This window comes from Anas acuta, chromosome 3, assembly GCF_963932015.1.
Source record: "Anas acuta chromosome 3, bAnaAcu1.1, whole genome shotgun sequence".
NCBI classification, from domain to species: domain Eukaryota; kingdom Metazoa; phylum Chordata; class Aves; order Anseriformes; family Anatidae; genus Anas; species Anas acuta.
Genome location: NC_088981.1, coordinates 115,506,348 through 115,524,129, shown reverse-complemented (window position 1 = coordinate 115,524,129; position 17,782 = coordinate 115,506,348). Strand labels below are relative to the sequence as shown.

At 45.8% G+C, this 17,782-nt stretch overlaps 1 protein-coding gene across 2 annotated transcripts in view; it reads right to left on the bottom strand.

Moving 5' to 3' along the window:
• Positions 1 to 4,451: 4,451 nt before the first annotated feature.
• PINX1 (PIN2 (TERF1) interacting telomerase inhibitor 1) overlaps positions 4,452 to 17,782 on the bottom strand; it is a 57,795-nt gene continuing 44,464 nt past the window's right edge. For both annotated transcript variants that reach the window (XM_068678904.1, XM_068678905.1), the window contains exon 7: positions 4,452 to 7,780. In XM_068678904.1, coding sequence (XP_068535005.1) covers positions 7,178 to 7,780 — 603 coding nt within the window. In that variant the 3' untranslated portion in view covers positions 4,452 to 7,177. The remainder of the gene's footprint in view (positions 7,781 to 17,782) is intronic.

Sequence of the window (17,782 nt, the reverse complement as noted above, 5' to 3'; positions counted from 1 at the left end):
GATGCGCTGTATGGAACAAAGCCACCCCAGCCTGGCCAGGCTGCAAGCATCACCATCACGATGCCATTCATCATATTTCCCAAGAACAAACCCTAAATCCTGGTTTTGGTGCAGGAAAATCGTCCCCCCGACTAGGACGAAGGGTGTGCGGGGAGGTCAACGGGACCGAACATCCCAAAACCCGAGCCCCTTGCCCAGCTCAGCCCCGAGGAATATATTTAGCCGCTCGATTCCTTTATGATTCTGACCCCCTGACATGGGCTCTGCTTCCACTGATTGTGGATTTCCTCTCGGCGCTGCCAGCAGAAGCCGGGGGCCCAGGCTGTGAACGCGGCTCCTGGGGCTGCCCCCGTGCTGCTTCTCTGGGGGGGGGAAAAAACCCAGCGTGGATCCGAGGCTGGGGTATTTGTGCAGGTCGGCAGCGCTCGCCCACGTGCCTGGGTGTTCCTATTGACTCTCCTCGGGTCGCCAGCGCCGGCTCTGTGGGGTCGGGATCCGCCTGGGTTTCCTGCTTGGGCGCGGAGCTGGGAGCTGCAGATTTCACCACGGAGCTGTGGCCGCCCCGGCCGAGCTTTTTTCCTCCCCCCCGGCCCATACGAAAACCTCGCGGAAACAACACCATTTTCCAAAGGAACTGATTAAATCTATTAAGCTATTTACAAGTGGGCTCGATCAGAGCCGCGTTATCTGGGAATACAACAGGAAGGCAACTTCTCTTAAATCTAAAAGGCGCAGGAGATTTCCTGACCTGGGGACAGATTTATAAACCCTTTCCACACACACACACACACACACAGCCTCTTGCCTTTCATCTGCGCTCTGGAGCCGTGCTCTGGGGCCACGCAGGATTTAGGGCCAGGCGGTGCCAGCCCCGTGGTGCGCAGCGGGTTTGGAGAGCCAGGACGAGGCAGGACAGCGGGTGCCAAGCCCTCCATCCTGCTCCCAACACCTCTCCCGGGGGCGTTTTGCAGAGAGGAGTTGCAGCAGAGGTCGAGGGCCCTCTTCCCTTTTATTTTTCCCATTGGGTTTTCTACGGGAACCTGCAGCTCCCAGTGCCCGGGACAGCCGCAGAGCCGGGGCGCTGCTCCTCTCCCCAGCCTTGGGTGGAGGCAGAGCCCAGCCAAACTCTCCATCCTCCTGCAAAACCAAGGGTAGAAAACCCCTAATATCCTTTTTTTTTGAGGCTTCATCCTTTTTTTTGAGGCTTCACCCTTTTTTTTTGAGGCTTCCCGTTAGTAGGAGTGCGTGAAACCGAGTTGCAAGTGTTTATTTTGAACACATTACACCGCTCAGCGTTATTTTTAAGCTCTTGGGATGCGCGGGGCTCGGGGATAATTATTCTTATAACGATCCCACCTCTGCGCTCTGCTCAGGCCCTGGAGGCCAGGAGATTTTTCGGAGCAGCGCCACAAAACATTCCTGGAGGGAGAAGGAAAGGAGCAGGCTCCTCTTGAGCCCGTTTCCACCGCTGTGCCTCCATCCTGCGCTGCGTGTGCGAGGGGTATTTGGCAGGATGGGAATAAAGGAAAGGGCTGGGGGAGGACACGGTGCCGGGGGAGACCCATGGCCACCTCCTGCCTCTGCTGTAGGGTCCTGGAGGCTCTGGGAGCGAGCAGCTCACCTGGATTTCCTCATCCCGGCTGCTCCCCTCGCATCGTGGGGGCAGCATCGCCCGGTTTCCCCCAGGTACTGCAGGGACAAAGTCACGCCGTGTTTCCGAAACCCCACTGTGGGGTCAAAGTTCTGCAAAATCTGCCAAATCCTCCCCGTTTGCATCTTCCCTCCCCTGCTGGAAGAAGCTGGCGCCTTCCTAGAGGCCCCCACGCCACGTTTTGGGTGCAAACGATAATAAATACATATATTTTTTCCCCCCTTTCTCCTTCAGCGCCTGGCATTCTGATCGCATTAGTAAGATGGGTTTCATTCTGCACCCTACTTAAAATGCTGGTTAAACCTGTCCTGTAGGAAGCTCGGCGTTACATAAAGGCAGCCGGGGCCATGTGAAAATGCCACCTTCCTAATTGCCACCGTATCGGGGTAATTAGCAGCAGGCTGGAAAGCTCACCTCTACTTTTTTTTTTTTTTATTATTTTCTGCTTACCTTCCCGGCATCTGGCAGAGCGCTTACCTGTATCTGGGGCACGGGAAGGAGCGGAGCTCTCGCAGGGCTTTGAGAGCAGGGAAAAATTACGGCTGAAAGCCACGAGCTAAAATAGAGCGAGCAGACAAAAGGGTGGGAAGAAAGCTTTGTTCTCCCCATTTCACGGATGGGGAACGGTGGCTGCAACTCCCATGGGGTCGCACGGAAAACCCGCACCCGAGCGTGGCTTTCACAAGCCTGGCCCCACTCCTTCAAATTCTCCCCTTTTCCCCAAGTGACCCCCTCGCCTGGGAGAGATTAAAACGTGAGACTAAGCACAAATCCTAAATCAGCTCCAGATTTACGTGGTCCTTAATTATTGATGGGATTCTCCTCTCCCAAGGGCAGCATCCCGGGTTCCTGCAGGGCTCCCGGCTGCTTTGGCCCAGGGACGGCTCTGGGCATCAGCTCTTTGCTGGGAGGCGAAGCTGAAGCTTTCCCAGTGTCCACCCCACAGCCAAAAACGCAGAGAAAAACGCTCACGGCTCTGACACACTCACAAGCACGGTGCTGAGCGTTTCCGCTCCTGCTATTTTTAAAATCCAGCTCGAGCAGCTAGAAAAGAAATGCTTTTTAGCTGGTGAAAAGGGACCAGCAGAATTTCCTTCTTGCGCCGTAAAAATTTATAAAAATGGATTAATTAATTAATGGAAAAAAAAAATTAATCTTCGAGTGACTCAGAAGCAGAATTTAAGTTCTGACTTGCTGAGAAATTGAGTTTCAGTTTGGCATTGGAACAACTTTCCCACTGCTGCAACCACAAAGGTGTTTTTTTTTTCCTTTTTCAAACCATTTTACCAGTTCCCCATCACTAAAACTTTGCGTACAGAGGGAATTTTGCCTCTCCCTGCGCGGGACAGGTACGGAGATGCCTCCCTTGCTTATTTTCTGAGTACTTTGTGAGCTCTGACCCCCTCTTTGCGGATCCTCAGTGGATAGCACGGCAAGGATTGGATTTACAGCAAACCACGGTGCCAGGGGCAGGGAAGAAAAGAAGCCAGGGGCTGCTCCAGATGCCTTCAATCCTCTCCCCGTTCGAGGACCCGCTGCTGCAAGATCTTTTTTTGGGCCGGGCGCGATGCTATGCAGCGTTTCCAATAGACTTTGTGTGGTTTTCCTCTCTTCTTGCAGCTTCCTTCCTCCCCTCGGTGCTGGCAGGTTTGGAGGTTTCGTGACGTAAATTGTGCCTTTTGAAGGTGGATGCTTGAAGAACTCCGGCCTTGTGTGTTTAAACAGGAGAAAATTGGTTAATTACAAGCGGGGCATTCTGCTAATTTGCTTTGCCAAGAGCTGATTATTTGAAAGAAGTCAGCACCAGAGCTTTTGCTTAAAGGAAAACTCCACGAATTTAACAAGATGCTGAGCTGGAGGGGTCCCCAAGCGCATTTCTTATGTTATTATTATCAATATTTGTGATATTTATGTATCACAAAGAGGCTGCATCTCAGATAGGATCTACCTGCTGAAATTATTATAGACCTAAGGAGGTTCTGAGCTTTTCATTGTTGCCTTGAAACTTGTACTTAGCAGCTCACATCCGTGCCTTGAAATAAGCAGTGCAAAGCACAAGAGGTGGCAAGTTTTGAAGGGAATTCAGGGAAGGGTGCTCGGTACCTGTTGCACATTTCTGGGCTGCCACCCAGTGTGGTTTTCCATCCCCGGCTCTACGGGAGGTGCTGCAGTCAGACACCAGCAAGATCAAACCACGTGTCCCATGGAAGCCCAAAAACCTGGTGCAGATTTCAGTCCGATGCTGGTAATGGGGTTTTTTGACATGGTCTCTGCTTTCCAGGACACACTTCTGTGCTTGCAGGTAATTGCAAACACAAAAGTTAGCACCTCTATTGCTGCTCACAAACTTTTAGCTTGGTGTGGCTTTGCACCAACAATTAATTTCAAGGCTCAAAGCGCAGAATTGCACCACACCTGCAAAGAGTGGCAGTAACTCCCCAAAAAACATCACTTCTATGTCACCGGTGAGTTGGGATTACCCAAATTGAAAACAATTCAGTAGCTGCGCTGTGTGCGCATCACCCCTAATTTGTGAGCGAAAGCAGCCCGGCGACTTTCATTTTGCTGTTTCTGGGCAATTTCACTTGGAGGTACATTAAATCTGTGCTGCAAGATGTGGGTACGGCGGACAAATATGCAACAAAAGACACCGCTATTCAAAAGTAGTTTTCACAGAACCAAACCAAATCATTTCTTTGTGCTTATGTTCTGCTCATTTCACCATGCTGGAATTCTTCTGCTTTCTAAAAAGGCCTTCTTGCCAAACCCGGGTTTGGTTAAAACTGGACTCACAACCCACTACAAACAAAAAATAATAATTTATTGCTTCAAAAGATGTTGTTGTGTCTGTCATCCACTTCGCAAGGCAGCATCTGGTAAGAAGAGCTTCTTGTTGCATAATACAGAGTTGGCTGATCACTAACATACAAAGAAGTGCAGCTGAATCCTTTTTTTTTTTCAAATTCTAGTACATCACAAAGTCTTTCTTTCCTACAACCCAAGTTCTGCACATGCCATTTCTCTTTGAGCTTGAGGCACGTTAAAATAAAATCCCACGTTTCCCAGGAAAAAGCGAAATTCCCACTTATTGCACAAATAGAGAATCTTCTTTTTGTAGCTCGTATTTCAATCTGAGCCAGATTTAAACCTTAAATCTCCTGTGCTTACCAGTAGTGACACCACACATTTAAAGATTTATTCCCTTTTTTTGTTTGTTCTTGCTGTAACTAACACTGGAATCTGGCCAAACACTTTCCATAAGATCCAGCACACAGAAACTCGTGTAAGATTAATACAGCGAACAAGCGAACAAACCCAGCAGCATTTGGCAAAGGAAACCCTCTTCCTTTACTAGCACCTTTTCAAGTTAAAATCCCCAGGAGATTGTAAAGTTCAGCCTCTTAAGAGTTAAAAAAAATAACATCATGGGAAACATTCAGGGCTTCTACTGACAAATACAAATTTAGGAAGCAGTAAGCAAGAAACTGGGAGAGCTGCTTTAAAACTTAGGATGCTTCACAACGTAACATGAAAATTATTTTGCTGTCTTCTCCCATTGAGAAGATTTTTTTTTCATGTCAAGCACGGAGTTTGCTCACAACCAGAGCAAGCTCATGGTGTTTAAGTGATCCGTCGCTTGAGGAAGGCAGGGAACAAGCCCAGCCCCAGCAGCATCACAAGGGCAAATATTTGCAAAGAGCTGGAAAGCAAATTCTCTAAGGGTTAAAAAATGCTCTAAGGGTTGAAAACGATGCCGGTGGGAAGCATAGAGAAGGGCATCTTGTTCTCCTTTACCATATTGTAAAAGTACAGCAATTTTGCTGCAATGAACGGGTGTGTCCTCAGGGCAAGAAAGCCCTTAAGATAGGTCTTAAGATACCCTGGCGTTGCAAACCAAGGTACCTTAAGAAGTGAGAAGTCCAACTGAGCTGCAACTGAGACATCTGAAGCCCTGTGTGCTGTGTATTGTCGGCTACACTTCTCCTGCTGGACCATAAAGGCAGCTTAAGGAATCTTTTCACATTACATCTGCATCTTGACAATGTTTTTCAAGCCATGTTCAGCAACTCAGCTGGGCTCAACCACAAACGTGGCCATTTAGCCTGCAGAGCAGGCCAATGGGATGGTTTAGATTTACTCTGATGAAACACAGGCAGGCCCCAAAGACAAATGAGCAGCTAATGAATTTAAATTCTGCTTGGCTACCCCGGGTGATGCCACGATAACTGGCTGGCTTTCAGGGCTGTGCTGTCAATTTGCTGTGGCCAAGGCAGTATCAGGACCAGACACAAGGACAGGGAATGCTTCTTCCCATTTCACCACTTCGCTTCCAAGCTCACCCATCTCCCCCAACAGCTTTTTGCTGAGTGGGATGAAGGTGCCAAAATCCAGCCTGAATGTTTAACTTCTCCTTCACAAGGGCTTGTGGCAGTGCTGAGTCCCGGCTTTACTTATTTCCAGGTTGACAAGGAGAAACAGCTGCTGATTTGGTTACAAATTGCAAGGCTTCTGTGTGGAAGTGGCAACATTAATGCGGAGGAGTAGCTATGCTCTTAAAATCTATTTGGTCTCCCCGTTTCATAGAAAACCTTGCTTCTCCAGCTTTTTGAATGTGAGGTGCATCACCAAACGTAGCACGAATGCTACCTGGGAATCAAAGATTAAGATATGGCTAAGAAAGGCACAGCTCCTGTACCTCTGTTGCAAAGTTAATTACTTGACCATAGTTAACTACTGGCCAGGGAACACAGGGAGTTACTTTATTTCATTCGTTAGTACTGACAATCAGGGGTAATCTTTTAATTAAGGACTAAGCGTTTTGGGAAAAACAATGTCAATTTTATACGTAAATGGGAGATCAATGAAAAAATTACACAAGACTTTGCAAAAAATCAATGAAAAGAAATACATACAGCTTTGCAACCCCCCTCCCGTTTCCAGAAGCAGAGCTATCACAAGTGAAAACAACGGTGGCTTTAATAATAAAGGCAGCAATAGGATGACTTTTTTTTTGTTTTGTTTTGTTTTCATCTCCCTGGATTGAGAAAACACAGCCAGTGTGAACCAGCACACGGCAATTTACTGGTTTTCACAGTCCTAACCACAGTGGTTAAAAGCAGCCCCGATTCTGCTTGCTGTTATCTGTTGTGAATGGAGTCACACCAGGGTGAACGTGGGCTGAAGGTGGAGGCTCTGCTGTGTTAAAGCACAGCCCCTAAGGTGAACTTTGGGTCTGCCACAACGGGAGGGCAAAGCATAGCTGTTGTCTTCTTTTTAATCAAGTCTTGCTTGGTAGACGTGCAAGCCTTGGCCCTGGAGCTGGAGCTCCTGTTGGCCTGTCAGCACGTTCTCAGCCCCCTTGTAAGAGCTCTATTTAAATACAATCTGTGGTTTCAGGTGGATGAGGAGCTCAAGTGTACTCAAGGCTGAATTGCCATCTGATGTTTGGCTGGGGTTTGTGTAGGCTTCTCATCCGACGTGATAAAGTTCAAACCGCCTCAAAGTCCCACCTTGACTCTTAAATGGTTAAATCGACTTGCAGTGCTTCTTTTTCTTTCTCTGCGTTCCTTCAGTACAGTCACCTGTCTCCTCTTTTTGCTTTTTGTGCTTCTTCTTATGGCGTTTCTTCTGCTTTGTCTCTGAGTCCTCTGTGCAAAGGTCCTCCCCATCAGATATTCCCATATAAACTTCTCCATTGCCCATATTTTCATCATTACTAATGCTTTCCTCTTCGTGCCGCTCTTTATGCTTCCTTTTCTTTTTCCCTGAGTGACATTCATTTAAAGAAGCATCCAGTTCATTTCCATTCCAGCTACTTATCTTAGACTTTTTTGCTTTTGGTTTCTCACAGTGTTCTGTACTCTCTGCCTCATCACTCTTCTGCTTCTTCTTTTTCTTCTTAGCTTTGGTTTTCAGTTCTTCTGAAAGCTCCAAGGCTTCTTCTCTGCTTGGGGAGCAATCGTCTGACTTTACTTCTGTTTCTTTATGGGATCCCTTCAATTTTGCCATGCGCTTGGCGAAATATTCCTGCACGGTGAGACCACTCTTCACTGTATTGGGACCGTCTGCAGGCTCAGACAGCCAGGGGTCTCTCTGCTTCTCCTGAGACTCGGGATCGGTGGCATCCTCCTGCAGGGGAACAAGGAGAAGCAGGATAGTCAGAAATAATGGGTTTAAACAAAGTTATTTTGCTGCATTTTAGTGCTTTAAGTATTTTAAAACCATATACTGCTTTAAAAATTAAGGGTAGAAGTACAGACTTCTACAAAAAGAGACTCAAGTACCGTAACTTAGAGCAGGGACGGGTTATGATTCTCTGCTGGTTTGAATTTCTCACTGTTTACCAACTCCTGTGCAACTCATGCAGATTATGTGTAATGCTATCGTACTCGGCGTGTTACACTCACTTCGCAAAGGCACATGTCTCTACAAGATACAAACCAACATGAAAAATAGCACGGTATGATCTATTAGCCTGTGGCAGAAAGGAAATCCCATGCCTGGAATACCTCTACAGCGAAGTGCAACAACTTGGGCTACACGGAGCAATCCGGCATTGATGCATCCCTTCCACCTTATCTGATCTGTAGAAATGTTTGTTTCATAGCTGCTTTACTGTCATTGTGTCCTAGACGTTGTTATTTAAACATGTTCCATTTGATCACACGTTATCAGATGGCAAAAACAACATCACAGGTTAGATCTTACACGGCGTCTGCATACACAAAATAAATAGCTGCTGAACTCCAGCTGCAGGTGAGTATCTATAAAAAGAGCCGAGTGTCTAGAAAGTAAATATACAACAAAAGGCAAACTACGCTCGTTGAGCTGGATGCTATGTATGGCATGAAGAGAATCGACTCTGAAAAAGCAACAAATGCAACGAGATGAAAAAAAAAATAATTTGCTAAATTATCTGTGACTTGCAAAATAAACATGCCCAAAGAGCAGCTGAAATTCGACTTGTTTACGTGGATATTGAAGCACTCAAAAATAACCCTTTGTGGTATATCCTTTGGCTTGGCAAAAGTCACAGACGACTTCTGGAAACATCCCAAATTTTATGTTGATTTTTTTTTTAAAGGTTGGGGTGAACTGCAGGTACCTCAGCACACCCCCGTAGGTGGGAAAAGCTGAGCAGGTAGGAATCATGTAGGGTCCTTACCAACATCTGGCCCACGAGATGCTTCTGAAACAGGTTATCTGCAGCTACGATGGGCAAATGAGGCGAGTGCCAGCTACGAGGCTGTTCTTTCATTCATAAATGCACACAGATAAGAGCACCCACTCTGCCCATGAATCTTGGACGTGGACTGAAGTGACTGTAAAATGCAACCAAATCGGAGCTGTAATATTTTACACCCACATCCAGTGGTGTAAACTGATAACAGGGTGAAGGCCGGCAGCAACGTGGGAGATAGAAACCCACTTATCTCAACACGGTGGAGATAAGTGGTGCGGCTCTCTTTAGGGCATCATTAAAGTTGATGGCTGAAGTGGGTTTTATTAGGGTTTGTAGGTAAGGTTTGGCAGGGCTGACTCCTACAGCAGTAACCTTCACTCACACGAGCAGGAATGCCAAGCTTCGTGTCGTTAGCGATGCAGCACGAGGGGCGATTTCCTCATCCATCGGGCTTTCAAGAGAGCCAGCCCAGTGGAACGAGAGCAACGCTACACTTGAGATGCCAGTGATGTTTGTGGGGGCACTTAGCAAAATTAGGTGCTTTTCTTGCAGGAATACCTTTGTGGCCTGCCTCGAGTAAGTTTAGGAAGAGAAATTACATGATTTCTGTCGAAGAAGTGCTCAAAGAGATGGTTAACGTGGGGAAAAGGCACACGTACCTACACATGGCTACAGATCCAATGTACACTCAAAAGGGGAGCTGCAGGAGAAGTTTGACAAGACTCAGCCCCCAGAATAAATGGACTGGGCTCTGTTTGCAGTCGCTTTCTTAATAAAATGATACGCGTCCCCACTGGAGCAAGCGGCGCTGGTGCCGATCAGAAAATAGATGCCCTGCTAAAGCAACGTGAAGCAGGTCACTTGCTCTTCCTTCTGCCAGCAGGAGGATTTTGACACCTTGGATTGCAAAACGACAAACAGTCTCCCAGGTTTTCTGCCGCAGATGCCAGCCAGAACAGTTTCCCTCCCCACCCCAATATGTAAAACGCACTCGCGACCAGAACACCAATTATCCTCTGGCCAACCAGGAAAGGATTTTCTCATTCCCTTGGTGACTTTGAGTCCTGACAACTTAATTACTGTAATTGAAGGCAAATATTACTTGAACTCTACACATTTCTTTTTATAAAATACATTAGGCATTTAAAAAAAAAATGTTCCTTTGGTTAAGCTGAGGAGTTTAGAAGGTATGCACGATCCCAGAAAATAAGAACCTTGCTCAGAAACTCCTTTATTGATAAGAATTTTAATAACCACGGGCCACTGAACACAGAACTAACAGGGCATGGAGACAAGCAAGGAGGTGCCAACTCTAGAAAACCTCTCGGTTTAGGAGAAGCTTATGTAAAGCCATAAATCACCTGCAAGGGCTGTTACATGCCAGCAGCGTTCCCCCTCCTGTGATGTACCTGTCCCAGTAGCCATGGGAACACCGCTGAACTCTAAACATGTTTTTTTTTCCCTCTAACCTCTCGACAGGAGAGTTGCAGTTTATGCAGTTCCAAAAATAAGACACGCATAGGTAAGTGAGCACCGTGTTTCCGTAACCTCCAAAAAGCAGTGAATTATACAGGACGAAAGGCAAAGAACCGTTCCTGCTCCGTTCCTGATGACCAGGTAAAAGGCAAAGAGCAATCCTGCTCTAACTGGTGGGACATCAGAAGATTGGGCTTTGGAGGAGATCTCTTCGTCCACATCATGAGCTCCAAACGAAATCAGGCTGAGAAGATGAAGTTAAAAGAAGAGGTGGGAATACAAGTCTGTAGGACAGTCCCAAGCAGGAGAAAAGCACTGCTTAAAGCAGAGTTAAGCGTGGAGTGATTAAAAGGAAACAATAGGAAAATTCAAGGAGAGGCTGGGAAGTGCACAGGAAAAGATGAGGGTCAATTATAGCCAGAAGTCCCCAGTAAACATCATCTGTTTATGCAATCGGTTGAATGTATGGAAAAATAAAGCACTAAGTACTCACAGGGTGTTTTTTTTTGTTGTTTTTCCTGCGCGCTTTTTTCACTTTTACACACGGTGCTGATTTAATCATTAAGTCAGCACACTAAATGTATAGAGTGAAATCCTGGTTCCCCTAATTCCTGCAGGATCGGGATTGCATCTCTACGGCACTACAGTCTCAGAGCATCTTTCCCACATAGATACTTAGTGAAGGCAAAAAAAAAAACAGGATTATGGCCTATTATATACCGAAAAAGATTCACATTCAAACATGAAGAAGGTTTGGCAATGGCAGAAGTCAAAGTAGAACGGTATCTAGACACCTCATGAAATAAACGAGTTTGAAACCCAAACTGGAGATTTAAGACCTTAGGTTGAGGAATCCAAAAACCAATGAACGCATCCACACTTTAGTCTAGGAGGAAAAGCAAGATGAAACTGATGGGCAAAAATAAAGGGTGCTGTACATAAGCAACAGAAGTAGGTTGTAGTGTGGATTAATTCAATAAAATTTCCTCCTCTTCACTGCAGGTGTTTCTTTCCTAGCACTTAAAGCTTAAAATAGATGAATCAAAAAAAAAATCTACTATACAGTCTAATACCTGCCACGTATGAACTACAATTACTTAAGCCGAGTAATTTCACGTGCCTTTGCTTCCTCATTTGCAAATGAGGGTGTACCACTCCGCAAGTCATTCTGTTAGCACAAATTGACAAAATGACACGAAAGGAGAAGTACCGAAGAACGGAGTGCAGAGGGAGAATAAAGCTAAACTGCAATTTTAGTAGATCCTCGCGTAAATTGCAGGAAATGGGCTAGATGAAGTAAGTACAGGCTAAACCTCTAGCCTGAGCTGCAAGGCAATTGCATTACCATCCACGGCTTTAAAATGCAAGCCCACCTTTGCGGAGTTGGAGCGAATCGCAGTGGTGAGTTACTTTCTCGTTAAGGAACTGTAACAACACAATTAACATAATCCAGCCCTATTCCTGCTGCTCCACACCCTCACTGCCGAGCAGCACCGGTAGGAGCCCCATGCAGGATACAAAACTTGACAGGAAGAGCTGAGGCCATCTCAATACCTTTCCAACGCAGGTCTGGAGAGCAGCAGAGCAGATTATTACTGAGGAATCACTCTGGAGTGCTGCAGACGTTAAGGGTGACAGAGGCTTGCTGTAAGGAGTTGACAACATTAAGGATAAGCACGAACGTTTGGATTGGGATCAAAGGGGCAAGAGAGTGAACAAAGACTTGTGGCATGAGTTTAAGCAGGATTAAACTAGATACGTGCATAAATGAGGCCACGTACCATCAGTTCTGAAGTCAATTCTGGCATAAGAATGGGCTCTACCATTTTCAGTTCACCTGATTGAGCTCGGTACATTGCACACAGCATCTTACGAAGAGCTAATGACAACATATTTCTAATACAGAAAGGGCTGCTGCAAAGAGAAAAGGGAGATTTTTCCCCATGCCTGTGATGAAGAGGATGAGAGGCAGCAGATGTAAACTGCTGAAGAAAAACTTTGCATGAAGGACAAATCTATTAGTGCCTACATGAAGCCTCAGCCTCTGGGAGTCTCAACCACTGAAACAAACCTCTGACAAGTATCAGGAAAGAATTAGGTGGAGTTAATCCTTGCTTGGAAAGGAAAATGGGGTATCTGTACTCAAGAAGCATCTTACAGCCCTCCAATGTGTTTTTTTTTTTTTAAAAAAAAAAGGAAAACAAAAGAGATGCAATTTGACATCCTGGTAATAAAAGATGGTTTTAGTGAAAGAGATGGAAAAAAAAAAAAAAAAGGAATATTAAATTCAGAAAGAAGAAACGTGAAAAATTCAGGTGCCCTGCCATTTCCTTCTTTTGCTGACCGTGGTATTGCAGTCACCAGGACACCACCCACGGCCACACTGAGTTTTAATTGCACTACTTTTTATCCTGAGTGCCGAGAAAGTGAGGAATCCACCTTGAGGAAACAAAATAGAAATCCTCACTGTCTAACACCGAGCCAGGCTGTAGACCACGACAGAGATTTGTCAAAGGACGAGAGCCAATTACTACCCAGAAAAATGTTCCCGTTCAACCCCATTAAAATAAACTTGGTGTTAGAATAGGCTGAAAAACCCAACTGCAAGACCGCAGCTGATTTAATTACTGTACTACACAAACCAGCAGCTCTGCCTCCTACCCAGGAAGGACAAGGAGCGAGGCTGGGAAGTAACCAACGGAAAAGGGACAAGGAAAAAACCTATAAAAAAATTGGTTTTCCTTGGGGAATTACGAGGAACTGTGTTTGCTACACCTGCCTCCATCTGCAGCTACAAAGGAAAGAGCGGGCGGACTGCTTCGCCGCAACTAAAAAAGGCAAGGGATTTTATTGTAGTAAATCTCTGCGGTGAATGATTTGGGGTTATTCATAGCATCCTTGATTGGAAGTGACCTCTGGAGGTCCTTATCCAGCCTCCGGCGTGGAGCAGGACTACGGCCAGCACGAGATCAGGTCAGCTGGGTCTGTTCTGGCTGAGTCATGGAAACCTGCAAGGACAGAGGCTCGGCATCCTAGCGAGGACGTATTACTACCATCTAGCAGCAATAACTTTCTGCCCTACAAATCCACAGGTACTTCCTTTTCAGGTACATTTGCATCGTATCTGCTGACTCCATTTTTTATTTTGGGTTTAAATTCAGCAAAAACGGCATCCAGCTTCTCCCGGGCTGCCTTGTAATTCTCCTTTACATTTTTGCCAAAAGCTCATCCCGTCTCTCAGCAAGTGGCCGATTTTAGCGTTCCCATTTATTTTTATAATTCACACATTACTGCTGCAGAAGTAGAAAGCTGCTATCTCGCTCGCTGAATGCAGTCTCCAGGCATCCAAAACACCGTCTGCTTGTCATACAACAGTCCTACTGCCATACAACGTGTTGGATACCAGCCTGTTCCCATCAATGAACCAGGAGCCGAGCAATAAGCTCCAACACTCGGCCGGGTTTTGCCTTCAGCCTGAAGACAACAGCGTAACAGGAAGCAACAGGGTTGCAAAAAGTGCAAGGGATTAGATTTTGGCCAAGGATTTGATTGCAACGATAGCCATGGGGATTCATTGCAGCTGTCATGATCAGGTCCCTGTCGGTCGTACGGCACCAGCACTCACAACGCGGGCAGCCACACCACCTGTATTTCCAATGTCAGCTTGGAAACCCTGATACCGTGTTGCACAGAGGACAGAAACTTCCTCCTACTGTTCTCACACTTTTCAGGAAAAAAAAAGTATGTTTTAGCAAACAAACATGGTGAGTAAAATCCTGTAACAGGCTACGGGAGAATGAAAGAGAACACACAAGAGGTGTGGAAGACTGAAGGTTTGCAAGGAAAGAGTTAAAAGAAAAAAAAATCACACTGCAAAGAAGAAAAATCCTTTTTATATCTTGAAAGAGAGACACTTAGATATCCTTGTGACATCTCATTTCGCTCTAGCTACACTGCTGAGGCCAGCAAAACCTCTCTTCCTTTCCATTTCCTTGCAAATTACATCTGTGTGTTAGACTGAATGTAAACAGAACTAAAGGAAGAGATTTCCCTTAGGATCTCTCTATTGGCACGGTACAAAGATACAAACAGAGTGACTTCATCTTCCCAGAAGCATCTAAATCAATTCTAACCGTTCTGTTCTCACCTTGAATAACAGAGGAAGTATGGTCCGGCAAAGAGAGCACAGGACTGGGAAGGTCACGTTTCCCAAGTTCTCTTCCCAGCTACAAAACAGAGCTGGTGGGAAACCCTGGAGACGTTATTCTCCCCAGCTATGGCACAGACTATCAGAAAAAAGGGCAAAACATGCCTTATCAGCTCTCCGAAACTTGCAGCAGAGCTACAAGTTTCATTAAGTGTTTGTAAAGTACTTTGAGATCCTTGAGAGAGGCATCCCAGATGTGCAAGGCACTCCACGAGTGCTGGAAGTGCTTTCCCACTCACCTGACGGTGTTCTGCAGCTGTGACACTTAGCAGGGAACAAACACATCACAGCTTTTGTCTCTCCTGCAATATAACCACGTATAAACAAATCACTACGAGACACACTCAGAAATACCCAAAGACTTCTTCACGTGGTCATTTCACTACTGTCACGTCATTCCCTAGGCAGTCTTCATTAGACTTTTGTAATATGTGGCTCAGGCAGCTGCTGTTAATCCTTTCTAATCAGGTCTCCAAGACCAGACCCTTCTTGATTATCGACTTCAGGATTCCTTCCTACTCCACACAGACTCAGAAGGATGTGAATAGACCAGAGGAGAAGTAACAAGCGGGCTCGGCAGGCCACACTGTGAATACAAAGGTATTAGCAAGGAATATGGAGATCTACAATGCAGAGATAAGGCACGGAGAGAAAGGACACCATAAAAACCATTTGAGATACCCACAGAGAGAAAGCAGTCGTGGTAGAGAACAAGCAAAATCAGCATCATGGTTTGGTTTCTGGCAAAGGACACTGCATTCTGAAATCTGAAGAGAATACCTACCTATGTAAAACCTCACTTTAACTCTTTTTTAATAATAAATGTAGAAAGTAATGTTTGTGTATAAACAGTTTTTCTACAAGAATTCAAAACAGACACAATTTAAATGGCCGAACCTGCAATCCTTCCACCCTCCCACTCCAAAATGCTTCTCAAAAGGAACACACGCTCTTAAAACCCTTCCGCTGCTTTGCTTTGAACGGGTGATACGCTGGACAGCTGATCCGCGGATCAAAATCCAGCTTGCTCCGTGCAAGGGCACAGATATTTCCTGTTTTTCAGCACAAGCACTGGCAGAGGAGCTGCTGCGAAATCCCTCCTTGGGTCACTTTTAGTCACTTATTTGTTGAGCGTGCCTTCGTCAGGAGCGGGTTCCTTTCCTTGAAGCAGGTGTGAAGTATTTGCAGCACAGGAAAATGAATCAGAACACGACAATTTAGAGCAGCGCAGACCATAAATACCAGCAACGAAGACAAACAGCAAGAATAAGAGAGCTCAAATCTGAAATACAGCCCCACGGATGCGCACGCGCATTTTTCTTCTCTCCCATCTATAAGGGTTTGAAGGAAAGAGTTTGTGTGAGGAATGGGTTTTGTTTTTCCAGTGAATATCACTCATGCTGTGTTGCTACAGTTCATATGGATCTGGTTCTTGCTTTCAAGGATTCATACGGTACAGCTCTGTATTCCACCTCCTCTATAAAGAAGCTACATTCAATCTCCCTGCAGTCTTCTTTCATAACTTTTGGCATTTTTTCTTCATTGCTGCCTTCAGTTTTGGTGCTTCCTCGCAGATCGATTCCAATCAGCACCCATCCTTCACCCCATTCACCCACAGTGTCCTTCCTAAATCCGCTTGATTCTCAGACACAGACAGAAGTGTTTGACTAACCGTGCTGCCCGTGTCCCACCTTACCCCCTTCCTACCTGCTAGGTGTAACATCCTGCCCTTGTTCTGTCCATCATTTCACTGGAGGCTCTCCGGGGAAGCAATTAGCCCACATGTGAGCGCTATATAACATAATTAACAAATAATAGCTCCCGAGAAATGTAGGCCAAAAAAGCAAAGTTATCAGAGCAGCATTTCTGCAGAGACTTGCATTGTGCTGCACTCGCCTGCAACGTTAGCTTCCAAGTTCCTGGAGGCACGCATTATACCCCAAGCAGCAGAAAAGCAAAGGTGAACAGAGTGTTTTAAAGAAGACACACGGTGTTCTGAGTTCATTTGGATTTACAAGCTTTGCTATTTTTGCCCAATTCGTTAACACTGCCATTAGTAAGTATTTAAAGAGGAGACCACCGCCAGTAAGTTTCAGGACTGGAAGTGAAAAGCTTGGAATTGGGATCTAAATTGACTTTGGCAACGGGAGTATCAAAGGAAGGAAGGACGGAATGACTGTACCCATGAGCAAGATGCAACACAAACCTCATGCGTGACATCATTTAGGGTGGAAAAAAAAGCTTGAGGAGGCAAGGACAGAACCTTTGCTCTTGGGTGTTCATTTGCACACTCCACAGCAGATAGTAGGGAACGGCAGCAACTGAGGGGAAGCCCTCTTACCTCTCAAAGAAGCAAAATATTTCCTAGTCCTGAGGCTTCCTACTACAGGACAGGTATTTCAGCCTTTTGCACAGTTGCCAGAAAGTGGAAAGAGCCCTGGGCATTCCTTCAAGGCTGTCTCTGTCCCCTTGGTACTGAAAAGTAAGTCTGCTGTTAGGTGTCAAAGCAACCAAAGAAGGGTTTCTTAAATACCTGAAGTAGACTTCTCCCTTCATGGGGACTCAGGGAAATAAGGCAGTAAAAGAAGAAGGATGGACAATGGGAAAAAGAGGAGGAAGAATCAGTTTGGAGTGGTTATTAGGAAAAAGAAAGATGGGACTTGAGATGTATGGAGGAGGAACAGCCTTCAGGAAAGAGGAGGAAAAAATATGTGAATATCTCCACACATCTCACCCTTGACCATACCAGCAGTGACCATACTCTGAAATGCTCATTTTAGTTCCAGCAATAGCTGATCTTTCTTGAAATACCTAAATAAGACGGTCCCTACTGAGCACAGGGCAGTGAACAGCCAGATTATTTCAGCCACAAAGCAGGTGGAAAACTTGTCACGAAGCAGTTGACGTTCCTTTATGGGTAATCCACGGGGACTGCAAGTGCCAGCATGACCTGCCCAGCCTCAGTCTGAGCAAGACGGAGCACGTATGCTGTGACCTGCAACAAAGACGATGGCTTTCCGTGGTCAGTTTGTGAAATCTGCAGTTTTGGGCAGAACTTTGGCTCCATCAACCTACAGAACAACTCACGTTTTAACCTACGTAAGCAAGCTGTTTAAGGAGAGAACAGCTTAGATCAGCATGTACAGTACCTATGTTACCAGAGCCTACTGCAATGCCAAAGAAAATCCTCACTATCCAAGCAAAGATGACAAGTACTGGGCTTCAAAACTGACAGGCAGCCTTATGATGCTGAGATAATCTGCAC